The sequence below is a fragment of the Lepus europaeus genome, chromosome 7, assembly GCF_033115175.1.
Source record: "Lepus europaeus isolate LE1 chromosome 7, mLepTim1.pri, whole genome shotgun sequence".
NCBI lineage: Eukaryota > Metazoa > Chordata > Mammalia > Lagomorpha > Leporidae > Lepus > Lepus europaeus.
Genome location: NC_084833.1, coordinates 88,527,565 through 88,553,129, shown reverse-complemented (window position 1 = coordinate 88,553,129; position 25,565 = coordinate 88,527,565). Strand labels below are relative to the sequence as shown.

General features: G+C 38.4%; 1 protein-coding gene across 1 annotated transcript in view; it reads right to left on the bottom strand.

Annotated features, from left to right (window-relative positions):
* Nucleotides 1-7,622, bottom strand: part of CNTN5 (contactin 5) — a 549,774-nt gene extending 542,152 nt beyond the window's left edge. The window contains exon 1 of the mRNA XM_062197592.1: nucleotides 7,577-7,622. Coding sequence (XP_062053576.1) covers nucleotides 7,577-7,622 — 46 coding nt within the window. The remainder of the gene's footprint in view (nucleotides 1-7,576) is intronic.
* Between the last annotated feature and the right edge of the window lie 17,943 nt (nucleotides 7,623-25,565).

Here is a 25,565-nt window from a genome sequence, read left to right as displayed (position 1 = left end):
CCATCCTTCACTGCACTCCAAGGCCACCGCAGAGAGCTGGCCTGGAAGAGGAGCAACCGGGACAGAATCTGGCGCCCCGACCGAGACTAGAACCCGGTGTGCTGGCGCTGCAGGTGGAGGATTAGCCTGTTGAGCCATGGTGCTGGCCAATGCTGCATAATCTTTAAGAAGTTACAACTCTGCATAAAGTACTTTCTTGGTCATACACAGGGATTTTGTTTTTAGGTATATACTGATGTTCCTTTTAGGAATACCCATAACATTATTATAAAATATTTTATAGTTTATTTATTCTTTTTGTACATCAGTGCACTCATCTATGTAATGGGATTATAACTCTATTCCTCATAGGATTGGTGTTATTGCTCTGAGAATTTGAAGAAATAATGACACATTTTTACACTATTAATCATTAATGAAATAATGATACATGTAAAGCAAAAGTACTTGAGCCAGAAATAATGATTGATGTAGAAAGCAATGAATAAGCTTTAGCTATTTTATTATTATTCTAAAGCAAACTGGGGATTTACCAGTATATGGGTATGGTAACTAAGGCTAGATTTTAAACTGTGTATTTTAAAAAGTAAAAGAATAATTGACAGTTTATTTGTCTCCATGAAGAGAATTTTAAAGTCCTAGTGTTATACTACCAAAAGAGTTTAATTTATAACTTCTTTGACTGAAATCAACTTAAAATTCTGTTCCCCCATCTAAAGTCACCCTGAAATTAGAGAAAATGAAGAAATATGTTGAACAGAGGCATAAACTTAAGTTTAAAAGTAAAGGAATCATTTATAAAAGCAAATAATTCTTCCTTCTGAATGTACATGTGTTTACAGAGTTAAAGAACATACAGTACAATATTAAAAGTAGCATATCAAGGAAACATTACAAATTTAGATTAAGTGATAGATGGTAATGGATGTTTTCTTTTTTCCTCATGAGGCATAAAATGTGTGTTTTTTTTTCTCAAAAGACCACATTTATGGTCTTTATTGAGAGTAAGCATATGTCCCCCAAAAAAGAATGATTTGAGTGTGGGCCAAAACAAAGTTATCAGAGTAATTTATAAAATTGCCTTATGAATTATAACTAAGAGTTAAATTCATTTCAATAAAATTAAAAATTGTGAAACTCTTATTTGAACTCTCAATTTGCAACTTCTTGCCATAATAACAACAAAAACTGCATTTTCAGTTTATGACCTGCTCTTGGTGAAGTGCTCAAGATGCGTAATAAACAAGCTGTCTTCTCAGTTAGGCACTGTACCTAGGATGTCTCTTTCTGCTATATGAGTAGGATGACAATGGATGTAAATAGGAAATAAATTTACTTAGTTACCATTGAACAGACCACTTCCTTGTTTCCAGTTTTAATGGCTTTTAATTTTAACAAGAGCAAGCTGCTCCGAGAACCTCTGCATACAAGGTTACCTATCTAATCTAATGTACATTAATTTTTAAAAGCATAGAATGGTTAGTAAAAGCCTGTTAGGAACACATATGTGTGGATTTTTAAAAGTTTATAGAATAGTCACAAAACAGTTTAATTGTGATTTAAGAAAAAGTGAAAAAGTCATAGACTTATGCTACTCATTGCTCAGTGTTCATCAAGATAACGTTTTCAACTTTTTTTAAAAAAAGATTTATTTATTTATTCGAAAGAGTTACACAGGGAGAGCAGAGGCAGAGAGAGAGAGAGAGAAAGGTCTGCAATCCAATAGTTCACTCCCCAGATGGCTGCAACGGCCAGAGCTGTGCCGATCCAAAGCCAGAAGTCAGGAGCTTCTTCCGGGTCTCCCACGCGGGTGCAGGGACCCAAGGACTTGGGTCATCCTCCACTGCTTTCCCAGGCCATAGCAGAGGGCTGGATCGGAAGTGGAGCAGCCAGGTCTCGAACCAGTGCCCATATGGGATGCCAGCGCTTCAGGCCAGGGAGATAAGCTGCTGAGCCACAGAGCTGGCCCCACATTTTCAACCTTTGTGGGTATATTTATTCAGGACATATCTACAGACTGTTAATGGGAAGCCATCACTGAAAAAGTTTTTATCTTTGGTTTAAATTGTTTAATGACAGAGATGGTTCTCATAGAGGGTCAGATGGATCCAAATACCACCCAGAATTTTAACACTGCTTATAGCAAAGTGTTTCAGAGGCAAGCAAGAAAAATTTCAACACAAGCTGAATTAGACAATACTGTCACATAGGGAGATAGTATGTAAAATACATAGAGAACAAGGATAAGCATTTCAGGGCTGTTCAACAATACTACAGAAAACCCAGTTACTATTTTTTTTTTTTTTTTGACAGGCAGAGTGGACAGTGAGAGAGAGAGACAGAGAGAAAGGTCTTCCTTTTTTGCCATTGGTTCACCCTCCAATGGCCGCCACGGTAGGCGCACTGCAGCTGGCGCACTGCACTGTTCTGATGGCAGGAGCCAGGTGCTTCTCCTCGTCCCCCATGGGGTGCAGGGCCCAAGCACTTGGGCCATCCTCCACTGCACTCCCTGGGCACAGCAGAGAGCTGGCCTGGAAGAGGGGCAACCGGGACAGGATCGGTGCACCGACCAGGACTAGAACCCGGTGTGCCATCGCCGCAAGGCGGAGGATTAGCCTAGTGAGCCGCGGCACCGGCCCAGTTACTATTTCTTGTCTTTGTGTTTTATAGGGCTGTCAGTTAACAAATTGCTTTCACAGATAGAATCATATTTAATTTATATAACAAGTATGGATCGTCTGACTAAAAATACTATACATATGTATGTGGACATAATCATGAATAAACTATTATAAATGTGAGATGGTCTAATTAGCACTATTATTGTTACTTAATTTGAAATGTGTTGGCAGTAAAAATCAACTCTGCTTTATCTGAGGTTTGCTCAGCACACAAGGACAACTTCTCTAATAGAACAAAATTGCCTAGAAAAGATTTTTTTTCAGCATTTTCCTTCAAGAATTAACACATTTTTAAAGAAATTTGTTTACAGTCTTTGGCAAGTTCAGAGAGGTAGTTTTCAGTAGTGGAAAATATACCAGTGGCAGATATAAATGCCAAGCAAATCATTTTTGAAACTGAGATCTTTGTATAACATCATTTAGTCTTACATTCATAATTTATTTTGTCAGATCAATTCACTTAGTGTTAAATTTCATGGGTAAAGTCGAATAAAAAGCTAGCCACGAAAACAGGGCATTTATTTCTGTGAAAAAAGGGAAATAGAACATTTGTAAACAAGTTCAAAAATTTAAATAATTATGGTCAGTATGTAAATGTGTTATTTAAAAAGACACTTATGAACTTTAAATGTGTTGTCTTATTGTAAACCTTAAATTTCTGAATATTAAATTTTCAAAAACTATATATATATATATTGCAATGACTAATAATCACTATAATAAAAATCTGTCCCATTTGACAACTTCAGTTATAATAGCAATCATCAAATTTGGCTGCCTGCAAAGTCAAATGGTGGTTACTCCATTGAAGGAGAGCAGTATAAAAGTAAATTCAGTGGAAAGACATAACCTGTTCCCTGGAAATGAAAAAGGATACATTTCCCAAAATACTATTTTCTAGAGACAGAACAAGCTTGTGGATGGGTTATCTTCATACTGGAGACCATGTCTGGTAGAGCCCAACCTTAACTAGTTACAGAAAAAGGTCAAAGTGGTCCCATAAATATGTTAAGTCAAAATGTAGTTTTTAAAGCCTATCCATTTTATTATTATTTTTAAATCTGTCATTGGGTTTCCTACAATAAGGTAACCATCCTTTCCCACACTCTATAAAGGAACGTTTTCCACATGAATTAACTAGTTTCTTTCCAGTAGAGGGCACTGCAACATATTTATGCAAGCAGCCTGAAAATGTGAAAATAAAAGTTAACAGAATAAATGTTTTCTGTGTATCCTCAAGACAAAGAACTCTGATCTTAGAAGAAAGGAAGGAGAGAGGCTGGAAAGCCAATGAAAACATTTTACTTAAATGTTAATGCACATGTTAATTTCAGTATGAGTTCTATAAAAATCATTAGTAGCCACTTTGTTTTCAAAAAAAAAAAAAAAGTCCAGTAAATTAAAATGCATCTCAGAGTTTTGAGGTAAAATGCTCTTACAAAGAGATTTTTTTCCTACAGATTTCCTCTAAAAGCTGAATATTAATTTTGAGACAGATTTCTTTTAAACATCCCTACCCCTACTGAGAATCTTCATGGGAGAATTAGTTTCCCTTCCACTATACTTTCACAGGACGCTACACATATGGCTCTTTTAGCTCACACAGTTAGTTACATGCTGTAGGGCTCTACTGATTTGTAGCCTCTCTGAGTAGGAGGTCCTCATATTCATTATTCCACCAACACTTGGCACAGAGAATTTGGACAAGAAATATGTGTTAAATAGCAAAACAACTAGCTAATGAAAATGAAAATCATTTCAAGAACAAAGAAAGAATTTACTTAGAATACGAAATTGGCAATAAAATATACATTCTATGAAAAGATACAACTAAAGAGAACTATCGAGTTTTCTCCTATTTACTTAAAGCATAAAGTGGTATAAATGATTAACAATGCATATTTCAATATCCTAATTTTTAAGATTATTTTATTTGTTTGAAAGTCTGAGTTAGAGATAGAGATAGAGAGAGAGAGAGAGAGAGAGAGAGAGCTGGAGAAAAAAGAGGGAGATCTCCCATTCACTGGTTCACTCCCCAGGTGGCCAGAATGGCCAAAGCTAGGCCAGGCCAATGCTAGGAGTCTCATCTGGGTCTCCTATGTGAGTACAGGTGCCCAGAAATTGGGCCATCTTCCACTGCTTTTCCAAGCTTAATCCAGCAGGGAGCTGGATTGGAAGTGGAGCAGTAGGGATGCAAATCAATACCCATATGGGATGCTGGCATTGCAGGTGGTGGCTCTACTCACTATGCTACAGTGCCGGCCCCCTAATATCCTAATTTTGTACACCTTTCATTTAAGAATGTCAAGGTGATTTTTTTATTCTTTCTTCATTTTCTTAATGTCAAAGGAAAATAATTGAGAATCAATAATATTCCGAGAGTGATGATTTCATTTAATGATTAGTATTATTAATTATCATGAAGTAGGATAAAAATTCAAGATTCCATTTATGAAGTACACACATTTGTGAGATACACACACAATACACACACAGAGAGAAAGCTTATGGAAAAGTAGAAATGAAAGATGTTTATTTTGTTGTAAACACTTCGAAATCCACACATACAAGGGGTCCTCAAAAAGCTAATGGGGAATTAATATTATGTAATAATTATACAAATATTTTGCACCAAAATTAACTTATTTTTAATTGTTATTCCATAAACTATTAAAAATCACTTTGTATATGTATGCTTATAGAGAAAGATAGGTCTTCATCTATCTAATGATTATGCATATACCTAAAGGAAAGTAAAATCTATGAGTGTATCAAATCTAGTTATTTTAAAATACTTCAAAGTAAATTTTCAAATAATTCGTTTCAATCATTTTATCTGTTTTCAGAAGTTTCAGTATTTTGTTTTCATAAGAACTTGTGACTAGATAAAACATTAATCACAGCATACTTTTATGTTCCTTAAGTAGATTAGCTATTAGCCGTCTTTTCCAGAATTCAGAATTCATTCTGCATAGGATGGTGAACAGGTATTTAATCAACCCAAGTAGTTATTCCCAGGAAATCTGCATCCCAGAGGTTTTTGATCATTCTGCTTGAATTTCCATTGTTAAAGACAATAAAAATGTCATAAATGAAAATGGCCATATTAAAAAACCACGATGTTGTATTCTCTAATGTCATAGGAAATAGGAGACTGCTAGCAGAAAATACAAAAAATGTTATTCCTCAAGGGCAAGTCTTTTTATGGCCGAGCAGCGTGCCCGTGGCACAGTAAAACCACTCAGTGTGGCCACGGTAACGATCAGTTTGGATTGACTCAGCTACAGAGCATCTGCAGAGATTTAAGGGATTGGCTCCAATTCCTTTCTGATGACTCTGCCAAAATATGGTCAATTTATTTCAGGTCTGTAGGCAGGATTCTGGTTAAAATGATGCTTTCAAGAGGTTGCAAAAAATCCAGATAAAACTTCCTGAAAAGGCAGCCAAAGCATCAAGAAATACCTGCTTTTGCTTTTGGCATTTTTAAAAGAAAGGTTTTTTTCCTTCATTTTCTATTTTATTTTAAGGGCTTTTTTTTTTTGTAGCAAAAGGGCATATATCCAGGTAGCAGATTTAGTATGGCTACACAGAATAAAGTCTATTGAAATTGCAAACCTGCTCATGCATAGATTCTAAGAGAAGACTGACGTTCAAAAATATGTGAAGTTATAGAGCCAATGGAACAAAGAAGTAAATACAGAAAGCGGCAGTATAGAAAGGATAGTCACCAAAGCATTTGGCTGGGAGCAGGTAAGTTGATCTTGGGACACCCACATACCATATTGGAGTATATATTTGAGCCCTGGCTCTGCTTCTGGTCCAAGTTCCTGCTAATGGGCACTTCAGGAAGCAGCAGATGATGGTACAAGTATTGGGTATCTTTTACCCAAATGGGAGACTAGCATGGAGTTCTGATCTCCTGGTTTTGGCATTTGAAGAGTCAACTAGAAGATGGAAAATTGAGCTCTCTCTCTTCCTTCCAAATAAAAATAAATATATTTTTAAAAATATAGACCAAGGGTTCAGCATTGTGGCAGAGCAGGTAAAGCTCCACAACCCCGGCATCACATGTTGGCCACAGTTTGGGTTCTGGCTGCTCCACTTCCTATCCAGCTCCCTGCTAACTCACCTGGCAAAAGCAACAGAAGATGGTCCAAGCATTTGGGCCCCTGCCACTCATGTGGGAGACCAGGGTGAAGCTCCTGACTCTTGACGTCACCCTAGACCAGTGCTGTTCTGTTGTAGCCATATCTCCAACGGATGTTATCCCTCTCTCTCTGTCTCTCCTCTTCTCTCTGTAACTCTACCTTTCAAATAAACAAATCTTCTATTTTATTTTTTTATTTTTTTGACAGGCAGAGTGGACAGTGAGAGAGAGAGACAGAGAGAAAGGTCTTCCTTTACCATTGGTTCACCCTCCAATGGCCGCTGCAGCTAGCACACCGGCTAGCCCAAGCACTTGGGCCATCCTCCACTGCACTCCAGGGCCACAGCAGAGAGCTGGACTGGAAGAGGAGCAACCGGGACAGAATCTGGCGCCCCGACCGGGACTAGAATCTGGTGTGCTGGCGCTGCAGGCGGAGGATTAGCCTATTGAGCCACAGCGCCGGCCAAATAAACAAATCTTAAAAAAAGTATGACCACCAAGGACTGCTTAGTACAGGCTCTTTGGGGAAAGTTGATGAGACAACATGGGCTTCATAGTTATCCTTGAAAGATAAAGGTGTTCTATTTTTAACTACCTTCTCTAAACACAAACTTTTCTTATCAATTCACTAAATATTTGTTCTTGACTACTTAAATTTTTTTCTGTCTCAGATATTTGCTGAAACATGAAAATTTTATGAATGTAAGAAGACCTGGGCTAGCTAGTGCTTCAGGCAAATCATATTTACCTGCATCTATCATGTCACTGGATATCCTGTGGCCATTACTGTCCATGTCCAAAGGATTCTTTGAAGGCTCCATTGCCAAAAAGGGCAAGGGAGGGACACTGGCTGCTGCCATTGATATTGAAACCCTGAGCACCCAGGGCTGGGGAGAGAATGCAGAGCTACAGCTGGAGACCACAGATGGTTTGGGAGATGATGCTCCCGGCAAGAGACAGGAAGAAGGTGGCTGGGATGTGGAAGACCCGGAGCTCCCTCCTGAGCTGGATGTGCCCCTGGGGCAGATGGTGGGCTGGAGGATTCTTCCTGCCCCCAACAAAGAGAACAAGCCCTACTCAGACCTGCTGCAAAAACTCTCGGCTTCCAGTTGATCACTTCCTGGCAGGTTCTTTTGAAACAGCAACGTGACTTCTTCACAACCAGGTAGGAGTACTCCGATTTGTCCCTGATAAGCAACTGTTCCTACATTTGCCCAAGGCCGCACCGCTTGTCAGGCTCTGCCTTGCTTGCCCTCCACCTATGGCTACCCTAATCCCAATTAGAAGGAGACAGGGTTGGAAAATGGGCCTGAAGCTTAAAGACCTCACTCAACGATTGCAGCTGGACTATCAGCTCACCATGGATAGCAAGTTTGAGTAGGCTGTACAAAAATTGCGTTCTATCCTCCTCAGTGTGCCACTTCTTGTTGTGGACAATAAACAGGAGATTTCAGAGGCTCAGCAACTCATTACCATCTTCTGTGAGCACACTGTGGGAAAAAAGCCTAAAATTCTTCAGAGCTAATCATTTAACACTAAAGTGCCTGCAATATTTGTATCATTGTGAAGAGTGCCTGGAAGCTAATACATAAACAAATATTTGATGAGCCCCTGCACCGTATGGGGCAGAGATGACTAGGAAAAATCTTGCTTTTAAGAAGGTTATAATATTATGGCCTGGCTGACACAGAACATAAAGTGTAAAATACTGTTTGAGTACTAGTTATAGCATTAATTCACATTGAACAACACATTAAGGACAGAGATCCTACATGAGGACTAAGTGCACAGTGACTCCTGTTGTTGACTTAACAATTTGACACTCTTGTTTATGGCATCAGTAATCTCCCTAGGCTCTTGTCATGAGTTGCCAAGGCTATAGAAGCCTTTTGAGTTCGCCGAGTTCAATCTTATTTAGACAAGGTCATAGTCAAAGTAGAAGTTCTCTCCTCCCTTTAGAGAAAGGTGCCTCCTTCTTTGATGGCCGGTTCTTTCTACTGGGATATCACTCGCAGAGATCTTTCATTTAGGTCCTCTTTTTTTTTTTTTTTTTTTTTTGCCAGAGTGCCTTGGCTTTCCATCCTAAAATACTCTCATGGGCTCCTCAGCCATATCCAAATGCCTTAAGGGCTGATTCTGAGGCCAGAGTACTGTTTAGGACATCTGCCATTCTATGAGTCTGCTGTCTCTCCCACTTCCCATGTTGGATCATTCTCTCCCTTTTTGATTCTATCAGTTAGTATTAGCAAACACTAGTCTTATTTATGTGATCCCTTTGACTCTTAGTCCTATCATTATGATCAATTGTGAACAGAAATTGATCACTTGGACTAGTGAGATGGCATTGGTACATGCCACCTTGATGGGATTGAATTGGAATCCGCTGGCACATTTCTAACTCTACCATTTGGGGCAAGTCCGATTGAGCATGTCCCAAATTGTACATCTCCTCCCTCTCTTTTTCCCACTCTTATATTTAACAGAGATCACTTTTCAGTTAAATTTAAACACCTAAGAATAATTGTGTGTTAATTACAGAGTTCAACCAATAGTATTAACTAGAACAAAAAAAAAAAATACTGAAAGGGATAAAGTATTAAGTTGTTCCTTGACAGTCAGGACAAGAGCTGTTCAAGTCATAGTTTCTCATAGTATCCATTTCACTTCAACAGGTGATTTTCCTTTTACACTTGAATGCAAATTAAATTTCAGCTATAAATGATCCCCCTAAGTGAGTGGCTCTGTCTACAAGGAGCACAGGGGGTCTTTCTGGATGGTGAGAACCCATTTCCTGGTATGGTTGTTGGCTCCAGAGTTGTATTCAGTTATTACAGTTCACCAAGCTATACATCAGGATTTATAAACTATTATGTATACATGTTATGCCTATATGGATGTTTACTTATAAACACTAAAAAAATTTTAAAATCCACTAAGACAATATACTAATACAATGAAACAGAATTATTTTCAAACTACAGACAGCATTCCTGTATAACTTCCTGCCTACCTTGGTCTTGCACATATGGCACAGGTAGAGTTACAGACAGTGAGAGAAAGAGACAGAGAGAAAGGTCTTCCTTCCATTGGTTCACTCCCCAGTGGCCGGAAGGGTCGGAGATGCACCGATCCAAAGCCAGGAGCCAGGTGCTCCTCTTGGTCTCCCATGTGTGTGCAGGGGCCCAAGGACTTGGGCCATCTTCTGCTGCTTTCCCAGGACACAGCAGAGAGCTGGATTGGAAGAGGAGCAGCCGGGACTAGAATTGGTGCCCGTATGGGATGCCAGCACAGCAGGTGGAGGATTAACCTACTGTGACACAGCACTGGCCCCCACCATAATTTCTTTATTCAGCGGAGCAGCTGGGACTAGAACCAGCGCCCATATGGGGTGCCGGCGCCACAGGCGGAGGATTAACATACTGTGCCACAGTGCTGGCCCCTGGATCATTCATTTATTTTTTCTGTGGTCTCTCTTATTAAAGTGTTATTAAACTTTTACATATATAAGTGTTAGGGTATACAACTCCCTTTCAGCATCAGTAGTAATATATTACTTAAAAATGTATTATGAAATGTCTATAAGGAAAAACATAGTTTCTTTAGCCAAGCAAAATTGCCTTCAGAAGTATCTTAAAAGTATCCTGAGACTTGGTGAGCAGGACAGTAGCCAATAGTGTTTTCTTTCACCAAGTGGAGTTTCACTGAAATAGGAAGGGTGCATTTACATATCAGGCAGAGCAGTGGAATCAACCCTGAAAATCAATGGCGATTGTCGGAAGTAAATTCAAGAGAACCTGTTTCAGCAGGAGTGACAAATATCCAAAGAAGCATTTTCTGACAGTTAAATGTCATTTTCATTGGGAAATAAAATGAAAAGCAAAAAAAGAAAAACACAGGAATATCTATGTTCGTAATGATACGTTGCTAATAGTTCACTTTGATTATACTTTATAAAAGTCGATTATAGTCAATACTTTTAGAATCACCTATCTTTATATGACCAATGATGAAAATAGTATCTAATGTTGAAAAAATAGGTAATTAATGCCATTGAAAAATCTTTTTAAAAATATGTCCAAGGTGATTTTCCATGAGAATCATCACACTGTAGATCAAAGTGTATCCAAAAAGTCTCTAAGACTCAGTTATCAAAAACATCTGCACTTTTCTTAATATCCTCCAGAAGTCATGATGATTTTATTAGAGACTCTTTTCAGGGTGTATTTACAGGCATCTCATGTAAAAAGTGTGATAATAGAACACGTACTAGTTGAAGCTCTTAGCCCTTCCTGTGTCTTTGGGAACTTTCCTAAAACATGAGAATCTTCCCAGTGTCCATGTCTATGAGCAATGGTCATTCTGCCCTAGATATAAGAGATTGATAACAGGGCGGCATTTTTACGTTTCCTCAATTAGATGCTTTTTACTGACAATTTGAATGTTGACAAAATATGGAAATTAGGAATTGTTGATGTGGTCTCTGACTGCAGCTCCCTAACTTCAGAGTTACCTCTCCCGCCCTTTTTTAAGATATATCAATTTGAAAGGCAGAGGTAGAGATAGATAAAGAGATCTTTCACTCCCCAAATGGCCACTGGACTGGGCCTAGGCCAGACTGAAGCCAGTAGTCTGGAACTCCATCTAGGCCTCCCATGTAGGTGGGAGAGGCCCTGCCACTTGGACCATTCTCTGCTGCTTTCCATGCACATTGGCAGGATGGTGAATGAGAAGTGAAGCAGCTGGGGTTCAAACAATTGCTTCCCATAGGATGCTGGCATTGCAAGTAGGAGCTTAACCTGTTGTACCACAGTAGTGTCCCAGGGTTGTCTGGCTTTACTTCCCAGATTATGGCTGAGTAGTTTTCATTTAGCTCCATGAATTACTTCCTATATTTTCAATTAATTTTCCTTTTAGTTCATGTTGAATAAATTTTACTTCTTGTAATTTTATAATGAGAGTAGGATAAATAAAGAAGTAAGCTCAAAACTGACATAGGGGGTAATTAAAGCTCTCAAACTTTTTCAGGAATGAAGAGTCAAAGACCTTACAGCTTTTCAGGCAGAAAGTGGGCAGATTCATGGCTGAAAAACAAGGAACGTCCAAAGGTGAATGGAGTCTTACTAAACTGCATGTCTGCACAAACACTGCTGAATCCTGGATACACTGAGACCATTAGGCCTGTATTTAATAGGCCTAATGGAGAAAGAGGAAATAAAATCAACGGAAAAATCTTATACTGTCTAATATAAATTTATGAGCCATGAGAGAAAGAAAAATGTGATTATTGATTTTGATATACAATGCAGGTGGGATTTGGGCAGAGAGCTTACAATGTCACTTGAAACACCAGTATCCCATATGGAAACACCAGTTAGAGTCCCTAGTCCTCCATCTGCAATCCGGTTACCTGCTAATGCTTTCCCTAGGGGGCAGCATGTGATGGCAGGTACTTGGGTTCTACCACCCACATGGGAAACCCCAAAAAGTTTCACGCTCCTGGTCTCAGCCTGGCCCAGCCCTAGCTATTGCAGGCATTTGGGAAGTGAACCACCATTTATCCGTCTGCCTTCTTTTCTCATATATACGTATATATGTGTGTCCATATACATACTTGCTGAAATAAAATGAGCATTTTTTTTTTTTCCTTTTTGACAGGCAGAGTGGACAGTGAGAGAGAGAGACAGAGAGAAAGGTCTTCCTTTACCATTGGTTCACCCTCCAATGGCCGCCGCAGCCTGTGCGCTGCGGCCAGCGCATCATGCTGATCCGAAGCCAGGAGCCAGGTGCTTCTCCTGGTCTCCCATGGGGTGCAGGGCCCAAGCACTTGGGTCATCCTCCACTGCACTCCCGGGCCATAGCAGAGAGCTGGCCTGGAAGAGGGGCAACCGGGATAGAATCCGGTGCCCCGACAGGGACTAGAACCTGGTGTGCTGGTGCCGCAGGCGGAGGATTAGCCTAGTGAGCCACGGCGCTGGTCATAAATAATTTTTTATAAAAATTTAAGAAGAGACGGTAGAATTCAAGATGGATGAAATCAGAGAAGCTGTAGTCACCGGAACAAAGAAAGGGCCATGTTTCCAGTGGATTGATCAAAGGAAATTTTTAGTAAAGTAGTGACAGAACAACACAGAGACTCTGTCATCTAGTAGAGAAATAAGAGGCATCCTGCCACCACCATCAGTCGCTAACAGCTTCCATACCACTGGCTCCCAAGTCAGGGACACGATCTTGTCTGAAAAAGATAAGAGGAAGGGGTCCAAGGCTGTGGCACAGCAGGTTAGAGTCCTGGCCTGTAATGCTGGCATCCCACATGGGCACTGATTCAAGCCCTGGCTGCTCACTTCCCATCCGTCTCCCTGCTAATGCTCCTGCGAAAGCAATAGAAGATGGCCCAAGTCCTCGGGCTTCTGTACCCATGTGGGAGACCCAGTAGAAGCTCCTGGGTCCTAGATTTGGATTGGCTCAGCTCCAGCTGTTGTGGCTGTTTTGGGAGTGAAAGAGCAGATGGAAGACCTGACTGTCTCTACCTCTCTCTGTAACTCTGTTTTTCACATAAATAAAATAAACCTTTTTTAAAAAAAAGAGGAAGGCACTACATCCCCCAACACCAATATGGACCATAAGTCCTAATGAGAGATTCCAAAGTCCTCACTGACTTCAAGACCAGCTGAGAGAGCAACCTGGGGTCTGACTACTTTGCTCTGAGAAGGAAACACATATTGACTCCGAAGCATCAGACTCCAATTTTCTGTGTTAAAACTGCTGCTAAACTCTATTCTGACTTATGGGCCAGTAAACAGTCCCACTGTATCAGAACTAGACACAGGCACTCTTGATGGTGGAAAGGAGACCCCCTGAGCTCTGCAGCCATGGGAGTTCTGGGTCTAAGTTCCAGAGTCAGGCTTGCTCACTCTGAACGACTGAAAGGGATTCCCCTAGGGTGTTTGGGCTAGTACCAGCATCAGGCCATAAAAAATCTGAGGGGATGAGATCTAAGGAAGGTCCCATTCTAGCTCAAGGTGCTGGGTGCCCAGGACACAAGCTTCAGAACCACCCTTGCATGCTGCATGGAAACTGGGCAGTTCCATCTATGCCTTGCAGAGGTAGGACTGTTGATGTTGATCTTACAATCTCTATTGTGAGTCATACACATGTGCTGAGGAGTGCTATCTGTATTCTGCTACTTTAGGCTGGTGGCTACAAGTCCACAATTTCCAACACAATTGGCTCTCACCCTCTAAGACTCTGCATCCTGTAGCACTGGGACTGTGAACATTACTACTAGATTCCTTAGACTCAACAGAATCTACCCTGTGTGATCTAGAGAAGAACACGCCTGCATTCTACCACATCTGCCAGCATAAAATCCCAAGTATATATTGTAGTCACTCTTCGAGATCACAGGAAGTTCCCTTTTATGTCTTTGCGTTCTGGGGCTTGGGCCTTTGGTGCTAGAAGCCCTAGTTACAGTTACACTCTCCAAGCAGGTCTCTCATTCACATCCCACAGTCCTAGGTCCACAGCCCCAGAATCAATCATGCTTGCTCAGAGAGACAAGATGACAGCCACTTGTATCCCTTAGCACCAAGAATGAGGCTCTGGTTATAAAAAACCCCAGTGGGACCAACATTCAACTCTCTATGGACTGAAGATACAAATGCGATGAAGCCCACATCTATTTCAAAGTTGTATTTCTATCTCTACAAAATGCTGTAGACTAGACAATTTTGGCACACATAGACACTGCTGACATTGATTGTTCAGAGGTTAAACTTCTGGGCTTACCTCGAACCAAAGCCAAGCAAAACGCAAAGTGATACACTGAATTCAATCAAAACATAAGGACACAGCAAACATGAAGAAGCAAGGAAGCAAGGCACTTCCAAAAGAACAAAATAGTTTTCCAGAAATAGATTTTGATATGAAGAAAATCTATGAAATATATGAAGTATAATTCAAAATAATGATTCTAGGAAAACTTTGGCATCTCATATGGGCGCTGGTTCAAGTTCCAGCTGCTCCACTTTTTTTTTTTAAGATTTTATTTATTTATTTGAGAGGTAGAGTTACAGACAATGAGAGGGAGAGACAGAGAGAAAGGTCCTTCCTTCCTCTGCAAATGGTTGGTTCACTCTGCAAATGGCTGCAAGGGCCAGAGCTGAGCTGATTCAAAGCCAAGAGCCAGGTGCCTCCTCCCAGTCTCCCACATGGGTTTAGGGGCCCAAGTACCAGGGCCATTCTCCACTGCCCCCCCCCCCCACACACACAAGGCCATAGCAGAGAGCCAGACCGGAAGAGGAGCAGCCAGGACCAGAACCTGTGCCTACACGGGATGCCAGCGCTGCCGACAGAGGATTAACCCACTGTGCTACTTGTCGGCCACGCTCTACTTCTAATCCAGCTCTCTGCTATGGCCTGGGAGAGCACTAGAAGATGGCCCAAGTCCTTGGGCCCCTGCACTCACGTGGGAGACCCAGCTTTGATGGGCTCAGCTCCAGCTGTTTCAGCCAGTTAGAAAGTGAATCTGTGATGGAAGACCTCTCTCTCTGCCTCTCCTCTCTCTGTGTAACTCTTTCAAATAAATAAATTAAAAAAATAAAGCAAACAAATTTTGGAGCTCAAAACTTCAATCAACAGAATAAAAAAGTGCAACTGAAAACTTCAACAGTAGGACAAAGCAGAATTTCTGATCTGAAGGACTTTCAAAATAACTCAGATAATAATAAAGAGGAAAGAATTAAAACAAATTAAGAAATTCATTGCACAATAGAGGATACCATTAAGTAAATAAATATCTGTGTTATAGGAATTCCTGAAGTAGAAAAAGAGAAAGAAGACAGTGAGAGTCTTCTATATCAAGTAGTAGTTGAAAACTTTCCAGGTTTTGAAAGAAATGTGGGAGCCAGCATTGTGGCATAGTTAAGCTGCCACCTGTGACACTGGCCCCTTTATGGGTGCCAGTTTGTGCCGTGGCTGCTCCACTTGATCTAACTCCCTGCTAATGTTCCTGGGAAAGCAGCAGAAGATGATCCAAGTGCCTGGGCCGCTGCATACACATGTGATACCCTGAAGAAGCTCTGGGTTCCTGGCTTCAGCCTGGCTCAGCCCTGGCTCAGCCCTGGCTATGTGGCCATTTGGGAAGTACAACAACAGATATCTCTGTATCTCCCTCTCTCTCAGAAAATATGCTTTTCAAATTAATTTTTTTAAAGTAAGAGATATCAACATATAGATGTAGGAAGTTCAAAGGACCCTAGGCAGACTCAGCCAAAAAGACTTTATTCAAGGAATATTAAATTCAAAGTGTCAAAAGTTAAGGACAAGGAGAGAATCATAAAGACATTAACAGAAAATCATTGTTACAATTAAAGGCAAACCAATTAGACTAACTACAGACTTCTCAACTGAAACCATGCCAGAGTAGTGTAGAATGATATATTCAAGGTTTTGGGAAAACAAACAAAAACAAAAACAACTTCTAATCATGAATACTATAACCAGAAAAGCTATCCTTTAAAGTGAAGGAGAAGTAAATCATTTCTCAGAGAAGCATACATTGGGTATTCATCATTACCAGACTAGCCTTATAAGAAATTTTAAAGACAGTCCTATAATAGAAATAAGCATCATAAAAACACATGATACTATCAAATTTACTAAATGGATACAATCTGCAATCAATGACCAAAATGACAGGGGTAGTTCTTATCTATCAATACTAACTTCAAAAGTAAATGGTTTCATTTCCCCAGTCAAAATATATACATTTTCTGAATGTATTTTAAAAATGGGACAACTAAATGCTTCCTACAAGAAAGTCACTTCACAAATAAAGACACACAAAAACCAAAAGTATAGGGAAACCAAAAAAGAGCGAGAGCAGCTATACTTACTTCAGATAAAACTGACTTTAAATCAAAACTGTAAAAGACAATCAAAGGCTTTATATATTGTTAAAACCATTTACTCAGCAAGCAGATGTAACAATCACAAATATATATGCACCCAGAACAAGACCACCCAGGTATATATAACAGATATGTTTAGACCTAGAGGGAGAAAGAGACTAAAAACACAAGAATAGCAGAGGATTTCAATAACCCGCTATTTTCAATGGACAGATCATCCAACAGAAATTCAACACAGATAAATTAATTGAACCATACTACTAAACAAATGGTCATAACAGAAATGTACAGAATATTGCATCTAACATCTACAGAATAAGCATTCTTCATCACATGGAATATCTTTTATTATAGATGAAACAGTCCACAAAAGTGAGAAGCAACCTACAGAATGGGAGAAAATATTTGCAAACTATGAATCTGAAAAAGGATTAATATCCAGAATATATAAGGAGCTTAACAAAGTCAACAACAACAAAATAAACAGTCAAGTTAAGAAATGGACAAAGGACAAGAACAGACATTTTTTCAAAGGATGAAATGCAAATGGCCAACATACATATGAAAAAAATGCTTGTCCCAGTAATTTCAGAAATGTTAAAATCATACCATGTATCTTTCTAGACCACAAATGAATAAAACTATAAATCAACAACAGGAACATGGAACATTTCCAAAAACATGGAAAATAAATAACATGATACTGAAAAAAAAAATAGTAGAAATAAAAAATGGAAGAAATAAAAGGAAAAATACCCTAAATGAAAACAGCATATCAATACTAGTGAGACACTGCAAGTGCAATATTAATAGAAATGTTTATATAAATAAGTACTGATATTAAAAAGAAATAGAAAGATCCTATATAAGTTATATAGTGATACATCTCAAGGACTTACAGAAAACCAAACTCAAAATGATATAATAATTGAAAGTTTAAAAAAAATCAAGAAAACACAGTTTATTTCCTGAGAATTTAAACAAAATAAATGAAACTTTGGCCAGACTCATAAAAAAGGAGAAAAAATTCAAATAAAATTCAGAGTTGGAAATGGAGAAATTACAACTGATACTACAGAAATACACAGGAGAAACTTATGATCAATGATATGCTAACAAATTGGAAAACTTCAAAGAAATGGAAAAACCTCTGGATATATATAAGATACCAAGATTAAATCAAGAAGATGTAGAAAATCTAACAATCAGATGTAGACAGATAGATAACAAGCAATGATAATGAAGCAATAAACAGATCTCCCATCAAAGAAAAGTCCAGGACCTGATGGCTTTACTACTAAATTCTACAAAACATTCAAACAGGGATTACCTCCAATACTTTTCAAACTATTCCAAAATATTGAACAGTATGAAACTGTAGAAGTCTTGGCTTCTACTCCTTTGATAAAACTCTCTGCTGATGGTCAAGGAAAATCAGTAGAGGATGGCCCCAGTGTTTGGGTTCTTGTAACTCAGGTGGGAGACCCAGATGGAGCTTCTGGCTTCAGCTTAGCTCAGTGCTGGCTGTTGTTGCCAAGTGGTAAGTTAACCAGTAAATGGATTATCTCTTTCCCTGTAGTTATGATTTTCAAATAAATAAATAAAATCTTGAAAAACAAAAGCAAAGATGCCAAACAAAGAGAAAACTAGAGACCAATATCCTTGAGGAACATATTTGAAAATTCTCAACAAAATATTCATAAGTGAAAGTCAACATTATATCAAAAAGATCATACAAAACCAAGTGAGATTTATCCTATAGATGCATGGGTATTTCAACATATGCAAAGTAATTAGTCATAAACCACATCAACAGAATGAAGGACAAAAATTGTATGATCATTACAATAAATTCAGAAAAAGCATTTGATAAAATTCAATATTGCTTCATGATAAAAACCCTCTATAAATCAGTTATAGAAGGAATATACCTCAAAATTATAAAGGCTATATACAGAAACCAGTGGTCAATATCATACTGAATGGGAAGATGCTACAAGTATTTCATCTCATATCTGTTAAAACACAAGGATAAGGAGATTCCAAGATAGCAGAAGAAGAAGGATGCATACTGCTCTAGGCTAGGGGAAGATAGTTAAAAAAAAGTGGAGAGAGTACACTCTCAGGAAAGAGTTAGGGAGAAAACTGCAGTGGAAACTCCAGGGAAGGAAGAGGGATGGTGTGGCTCTACATGGAAGGTGTGGACATGCTGCATGAGCACAGACACAACACAGGACCCCAGCAGCAGAGAGCCTCAGCATCAGCTTCTGAGAGTGAAGTGAGATCAGACTACAGCAGCCCAAGCCACTGGTGATGTAACTGTGGGAACAGCCTGACAAGAGTCCAGCCTGGAGCCCTGCGGGGAATAGGGTACCTGTTAACCTAGGGGACGGGCGGTTGAGCATCCATTGTAGGACTCTGAGATGTTCCATCCGTCCAACACATCACAGGCTCTGGTGCTTAAACTGCCTAGGTGGAGCATCCATAGGCAGCTGGCACTGGGAGGGCCTTCACCTCTCTGTGGATGGGACAGACTATCAGGGTACAGTGGAACTTTGGTGTGCCATGACTGGAAACATTGTGGCTGCATGGGAAGGTGCAGGGTATGGCTAGGTCTCTGGGTAGTTGCTGTGGGTGACACCACATGATCAGGGTTCCATGATTGCCTGGGGTGGGTCATTGTGTCAGGATCCGGTGCTCACACTGAGGACTACATGGCTCCTTTGTGTGGTTCTTGTGGCAGCTTGAGTGAATATTGCACCCAAAGAGGCTAGCAAACCAGCAGTGATTCCCTTGGAAGAGAGGAGGTAAGAGTGAGGCAGTACCAACAGAGCTGATCAAATCCTCCCCTCAGGTTAAAAAAAAAAAAAAAAAAAAAAAGATGAAATCTATCACACCCAACTTAAGTATCACCCTGGATACTCCTTCCACCCTGGAGCGCTGAACAGAGCTCCATGGCCACACACAGCACACACCTCTGGGTATTCACTGAAAAAGCTGATTCATCCACAGAGGACGTCCAATGATAAAAGCCATCAGAGGAAAAAAAAACAACAACCACAATTATCTCCACAAATGCTTAAAAACAAATTCAGAAATTCAAGGAACAAAAATAAGGAAGACAACATAACTCTCTGAAAGGAACCCACAGCACTTCAATACCAGAATGTGAAGATGAAGGGACTGATGAAATGCTGGAAACAGAACTCAAAAGGGTTACTAACAAGCAATCTGAAGCAAATTCATAAATCAAAGAAATCCATACATGGTAAGAATGAACATTTTCCCCCAAAAATTGAGATTTTAAAGAGAAAACAAAATGAAATGTTAGAAATGAAGAATTCAATAGATCAAATAAAAAAATGTTTGAAGAGCCTTAACAACAGACCCTGTGAGGCAGAACAAAAATTGAGATAGAAGAGAAATCTCTGGAAATTTTACAGTCAGACCAAAAAAAAAAAAAAAGGAAGAATTTAGAAAAATTAAAAACAGTGATGGACATGTATGGGATATTATCCAATGACGCAGCATACGGGTCTTAGGAATTAATGAAAGTGTGGAAAGCAAGAATGAATTAGAAGGCCTATTTAATGAAGTAATTACAGAAAACTTGCCCAATTTGGAGAAAGAATGGGACATCCAAGCAGAGGAAGCACATAGAACCCTAAATAGATACAACCAGGAAAGATATCTGCCATGACATATTGTAGTCAAACGTTCAACAGTAAAACAAAGAAAAGATTCTGAAATGTGCATGAGAGAAGGCCAGATCACTTTCAGAGGCTCTCCAATTAGACTCACAGCTGACTTCTCATCAGAACTCCTACAGGCTAGGACAGAATGTCAAGATATAGTAAAAGTCTTAAGAGAAAAAAAAAGTCATCCCAGAATACTGTAACCTGCAAAGCTCTCACTTATAAATGAAGGTGAAATAAAGACCTTCCATAACAAATAGAAATTGAAAGAATTTAGCATCACTTGTCCAGACTTAGAAAAATATGCATAAGGATGTGATACACACAGAAACAGTCACCATTGTGAAAAAATGTGAAGGCAGAAAATCTCCCAGTAAAAGTAAAAAAGAAATCCAAAATGAACAATAGGAATATTTATGGGAAAATGGCAGGGCCAAGTTGTTACTTTTTAATAGTACCTGGAATAGAAAAGGTCTCAGCTCTCCAGTTAGAACATCAGACTGGCTGAATGGATTTTAAAAAAAAAAAAAGGCTCATCTATCATGCCTATAAAACATATCTCACCAACAAAGACACCCATAGACTGAAAGTGAAATGATGGTAAAAGATATTCTATGCTAATGGAAAGAAAAAAAAAAAAGCAGGTGTAGCCATCCTATTATCAGAAAAGATATACTTTAACACAAAAACTGTTAAAAGAGACAAAAATGGGCTTTATGTAATGATTAAAGGATTAGTTCAACAGGAAAATGTGACTATAATAAACATTTATGCACCCAACTGCAGGGTGCCTGGTTATTTAAAAGAAATATTAACAGCTCTATAGGGAAACATAGACTTAAATATAATAACAGGGGACTTTAACAGCCCACTTTTAGCAAACAACAGAACAACCAGTCAGAAAATCAGTAAATAAACAACAGAGTTCATCAACACTATAGACCAAATGGACCTAACCAATATTGACATAAATTTCATCCTATAGTTGCAGAAAAGGGAATTTTCTCTAGTATAGAACACATGTTAGGCCATGAAGCAAGTATCAAGAAATTCAAAAAAATCAAAACCATACCATGTATCTTCTCTGACCACAATGGAATGAAGCTGGAAATCAACAACTCAAGAATCTCTTGATCACATGCAAACTTGTGGAGACTGATCAACATGCTCCTGAAAAAACAGTGGGTCATAGACGAAATCAAAAGAAAAATGAAAAAAAAAGTGCTGGAAACAGATGAAGATAACAATAAAATATATCAAAACTTAAGGGATATAGAATACAGTGTCAAGCAGGAAGTTTTTAGTAATTGGTGTCTATATCAATAAATTGGAAAGACACCAAATAAATGAACTATCAATATATCTCAAGGAATTAGAAAATCAGCAACAGATCATACCCCTAATTAGAAGAAATAATAAGATTAGAGAATAAACAAAATTAAAATAAAAAACAAGAAAGATCAGTGAAATGAAGAGCTGGTTTTTGAAAAAACAAACAAAATCGATACACCATTGGCCCAACTAACCAAAAAAAAAAATGGAGAAGACTCAAATCACTGAAATTAGAGGTGAAAAAGAAAATATAACACATGCCACAGAAATAATAATATCATCAGAAGCCACTACAAAGAGCTACATGGCAACAAATTGGGAAACCTAGAAGAAATGGGTAGATTCCTGGACACATACAACCTACCAAAATTGAAGATATAGAAAACCTAAACAGACCAATAAATAAGACAGAGATTGAGTCAGTAATCAAGACCATCCCAACAAAGAAGAACCCAGGACCAGACAGTTTCACTACTGAATGCTACCAGACATTCTTCATAATGAATTAATTCCCATTCTTTCAAGCTATTCAAAACAATTAAAGGAGTTCTCCCAAACTTCTTCTATGAAGCCTGAATCACCTTAATTCCTAAACCAGAAAATGTTACAACAGAGAAAGAGAACTATATACCAATTTCCCTAATGAATATAGATGAAAAAAATCCTCAACAAAATACTAGCCAATCAAATTCAACAACACATCAGAAAGAACATACACCAGGATCAAGTGGGATGCATGCTTGGTTTGCAGGGATGGTTCAGCACTTGCAAATCAATAAATGTGATGCACCACTTTAACAAACTGAAGAATAAAACATGATTATCTCAATAGATGCAGAGAAAGCATTCAATAAAATAGAACATTCTTTCATGATGAAAACCTTAAGCAAATTGGAGACCAAAGGAATATTCTTCAACACAATCAAGACAATTTATGATAAACCCATGGCTAGTCTCTTACTGAATGGGGAAAATTTGGAAGTATTCCCACTAAGACACAGAACAAGACAAGCATGCCCATCCTCACCACTACTATTTAGATAGTCCTGGAAGTTTTATTCAGAGCCATTAGGCAAGAGAAATCCATGAGATACAAATTGGGAAGGAAGAAATCAAACCTTTTCTATTTGCAGATGACAGGATTCTATGTATATGAGATCCAAACTACTTTACTGAGAGACTACTGCAACTCAAAAAAGGGTTTGGTAAAGTGGCAGGATATAAAATTAACACACAAAAAATCAATAGTGCTTATATACACAAACAATGCCATGGCTGATAAAGAACTTTTAAGATCAATCCCATTCACAATAGCTACAAAAAATTAATTACCTTGGAATAAGTTTAACCAAGGACATCAAAGAGCTGTACGATGAAAATTATAGAACATTAAAGAAATAAATAGAGGGCACAAAAAAATGGAAAATTATTCCATGTTCATTGATTTGAAGCATCACCTGAATCACTGGCAACCACCAATGTATTCTGCTTCTTTCACTTCTCCATTTTTATAATTCACATGTGAGCAGATTCAATGTTTTTCTCTTTTTTAACTGATTCATGATTATACATATTTATAGGGTACAGAGAGATAATTTGATACATGTATACAATGTCTAATAATCTAATAAAGATAAAAAGCATTACTACCTCTTTAAATACTTAGAATTTCTTTGTTTTGGGAATTTTCAAATGCCTCTTTTGTAGTTTCTTATAATTAATGTTTGGGAACCATGGTTACCCTACTCTGTTAGAGTAGGCAGCAAGGATGAAATTGGTGAAAATTATGCTAAGTCAAATAAAACAGACATAGACAAGTAGAAAAATAGAACAGTAACACTTACTCCTTGTATCTGTATTTCATACCCATTGTTTAAACTTATTCTACCCCCAATTATTTTTCCTAACATGTAGTGACCACTGATGTCCCTAGATGTCATATATGAATGAAAATATCTGATATTTGTCTTTCTGGACCTGGGTATTTTCACTTAAAATAAGTTATCCAGGGCCTGACATTGTGGTGAAGCAGGTTAAGCTGCCACCTGCAGTGCCAGCATCACATATGGGCACCCGTTTGAGTTCCAGCATCTCCACTTCCGATCCAGCTCTCTGCTAACACACCTGGTAATGCAGTAGGAGATGGCCCAAGTCCAAGGACCCCTGTACCTATGTGAGAGACCTAGAAGAAGCTCCTGGCTCCTGCATTCATCTTGGTCCCGTGCCGGCTGTTTTGGCCATTTGGGGAGTGAACCAATGAATGGACGATCTCTGTCTTTCCTGCTCTCTCTGTAACTTGGTCTTTCAAATAAATAAAATAAATCTTTAAAAAAGTCATCCAATTATATCCAAGACACCACAATTAACAGGATTTTATGCTTTTTAGACTGTATAGTACTTTATTGTGTACATATAACCTCTGCTTTATGCTTTGTCTACTGATAACTATCTCAGTTGATTTCATATTTTGGATTATGTGAATAGTATGGTGATATACATAGGCCTGCCTGTACCTCTTTGGCTTGCTGATTTAATTTCTTTTGGATATATACCCAGAAGTGGGGTAACAGGATCACATATTAGTGCAATTATTAATTGAGGAACCTGCATACAGTTTTTCATAATGGCTTTTTTTTTCATAATGGTTGTTGATTGTTTTCCTTCCTATGCAGAAGCTTCTTAGTTTTATATAATCCCATTTGTCTATTTTTGCATTTAGTTTGTGTGTTTTTGTGGTAATCTCCAAAAAAATCACTGCCTATATCAATGTTTCTCAACGTTTCCTTTATGATTTACTCTGATAGGTCAATAGTTTCAGTTCTTATATCTAGATGGTTTATCCATTTTGAGTTGATTTTTGTATATGATGAGACAGATAGGGTCTAGCTTTATCCTTCAAATGCAGTTATTTGATTTTCCAATATCATTTATTAAAAAGACTGTCCTTTTAAAATATATGTTTTTGGTGCCTTGTAGAAGATCACTTGGCTGTAAAGTGCATGCTTATTTTGGGTTTCTCTATTATGTTCCATTGCTCTTTATGTTGGTTTTAATGGAATCACTATGCTATTTTTCTACCATAGCTTTGTAATGTATTTTCAGTTCAGATACTGTGATCCCTCCAGCTTTCTTCTTTCTGCTGAAGATTACATAATAATACACCATTATTTCTTCACTTTAGGATGTTTGTCATGAATCCTATGAGTGATATTAATATCCCTCATCCTCACATAGGCAATTTCAGTAGGCCTTCAGCTTCCCTTTACCTCTTTTAACCACAGACTACTTTATATACAATACTAGATTCATCTTACAGAAAGATAACTCTGACCATATATCCCATGTGTGTTCTCTCTCCCCTACTGGATTATAAGTTCCTTATGGGCGGGATCTGTGTCTGAGTCATCTTTGTATCTCCCTTAGTATCTTCCCATCAAACATTTCTTGAATGAAAAAGAAAGTAGCATGTGGCTATATATAGATACAAAATATTTATATTTGAAGGGAATATGGAAAAATTTTAAAGTTATTAAATCTATGTGTGCTTATTGAACTTCTCTTTGTATTTTCTGTGATATTTAGCATATTTTAAAATATAAAATACAAAAAATATCTTTGGCATATTGTGTATTTTGTGGGTCAATGTGATTTTTAGGATTTTTTTTTCAACTTTTATTTAACAAATATAAATTTCCAAAGTACAACTTTTGGATTATAGTGGCTTTTCCCCCCATAACCTCCCTCCCACCTGCAACCATCCCATCTCCCACTCCCTCTCCCATCCCATTCTTCATCAAGATTC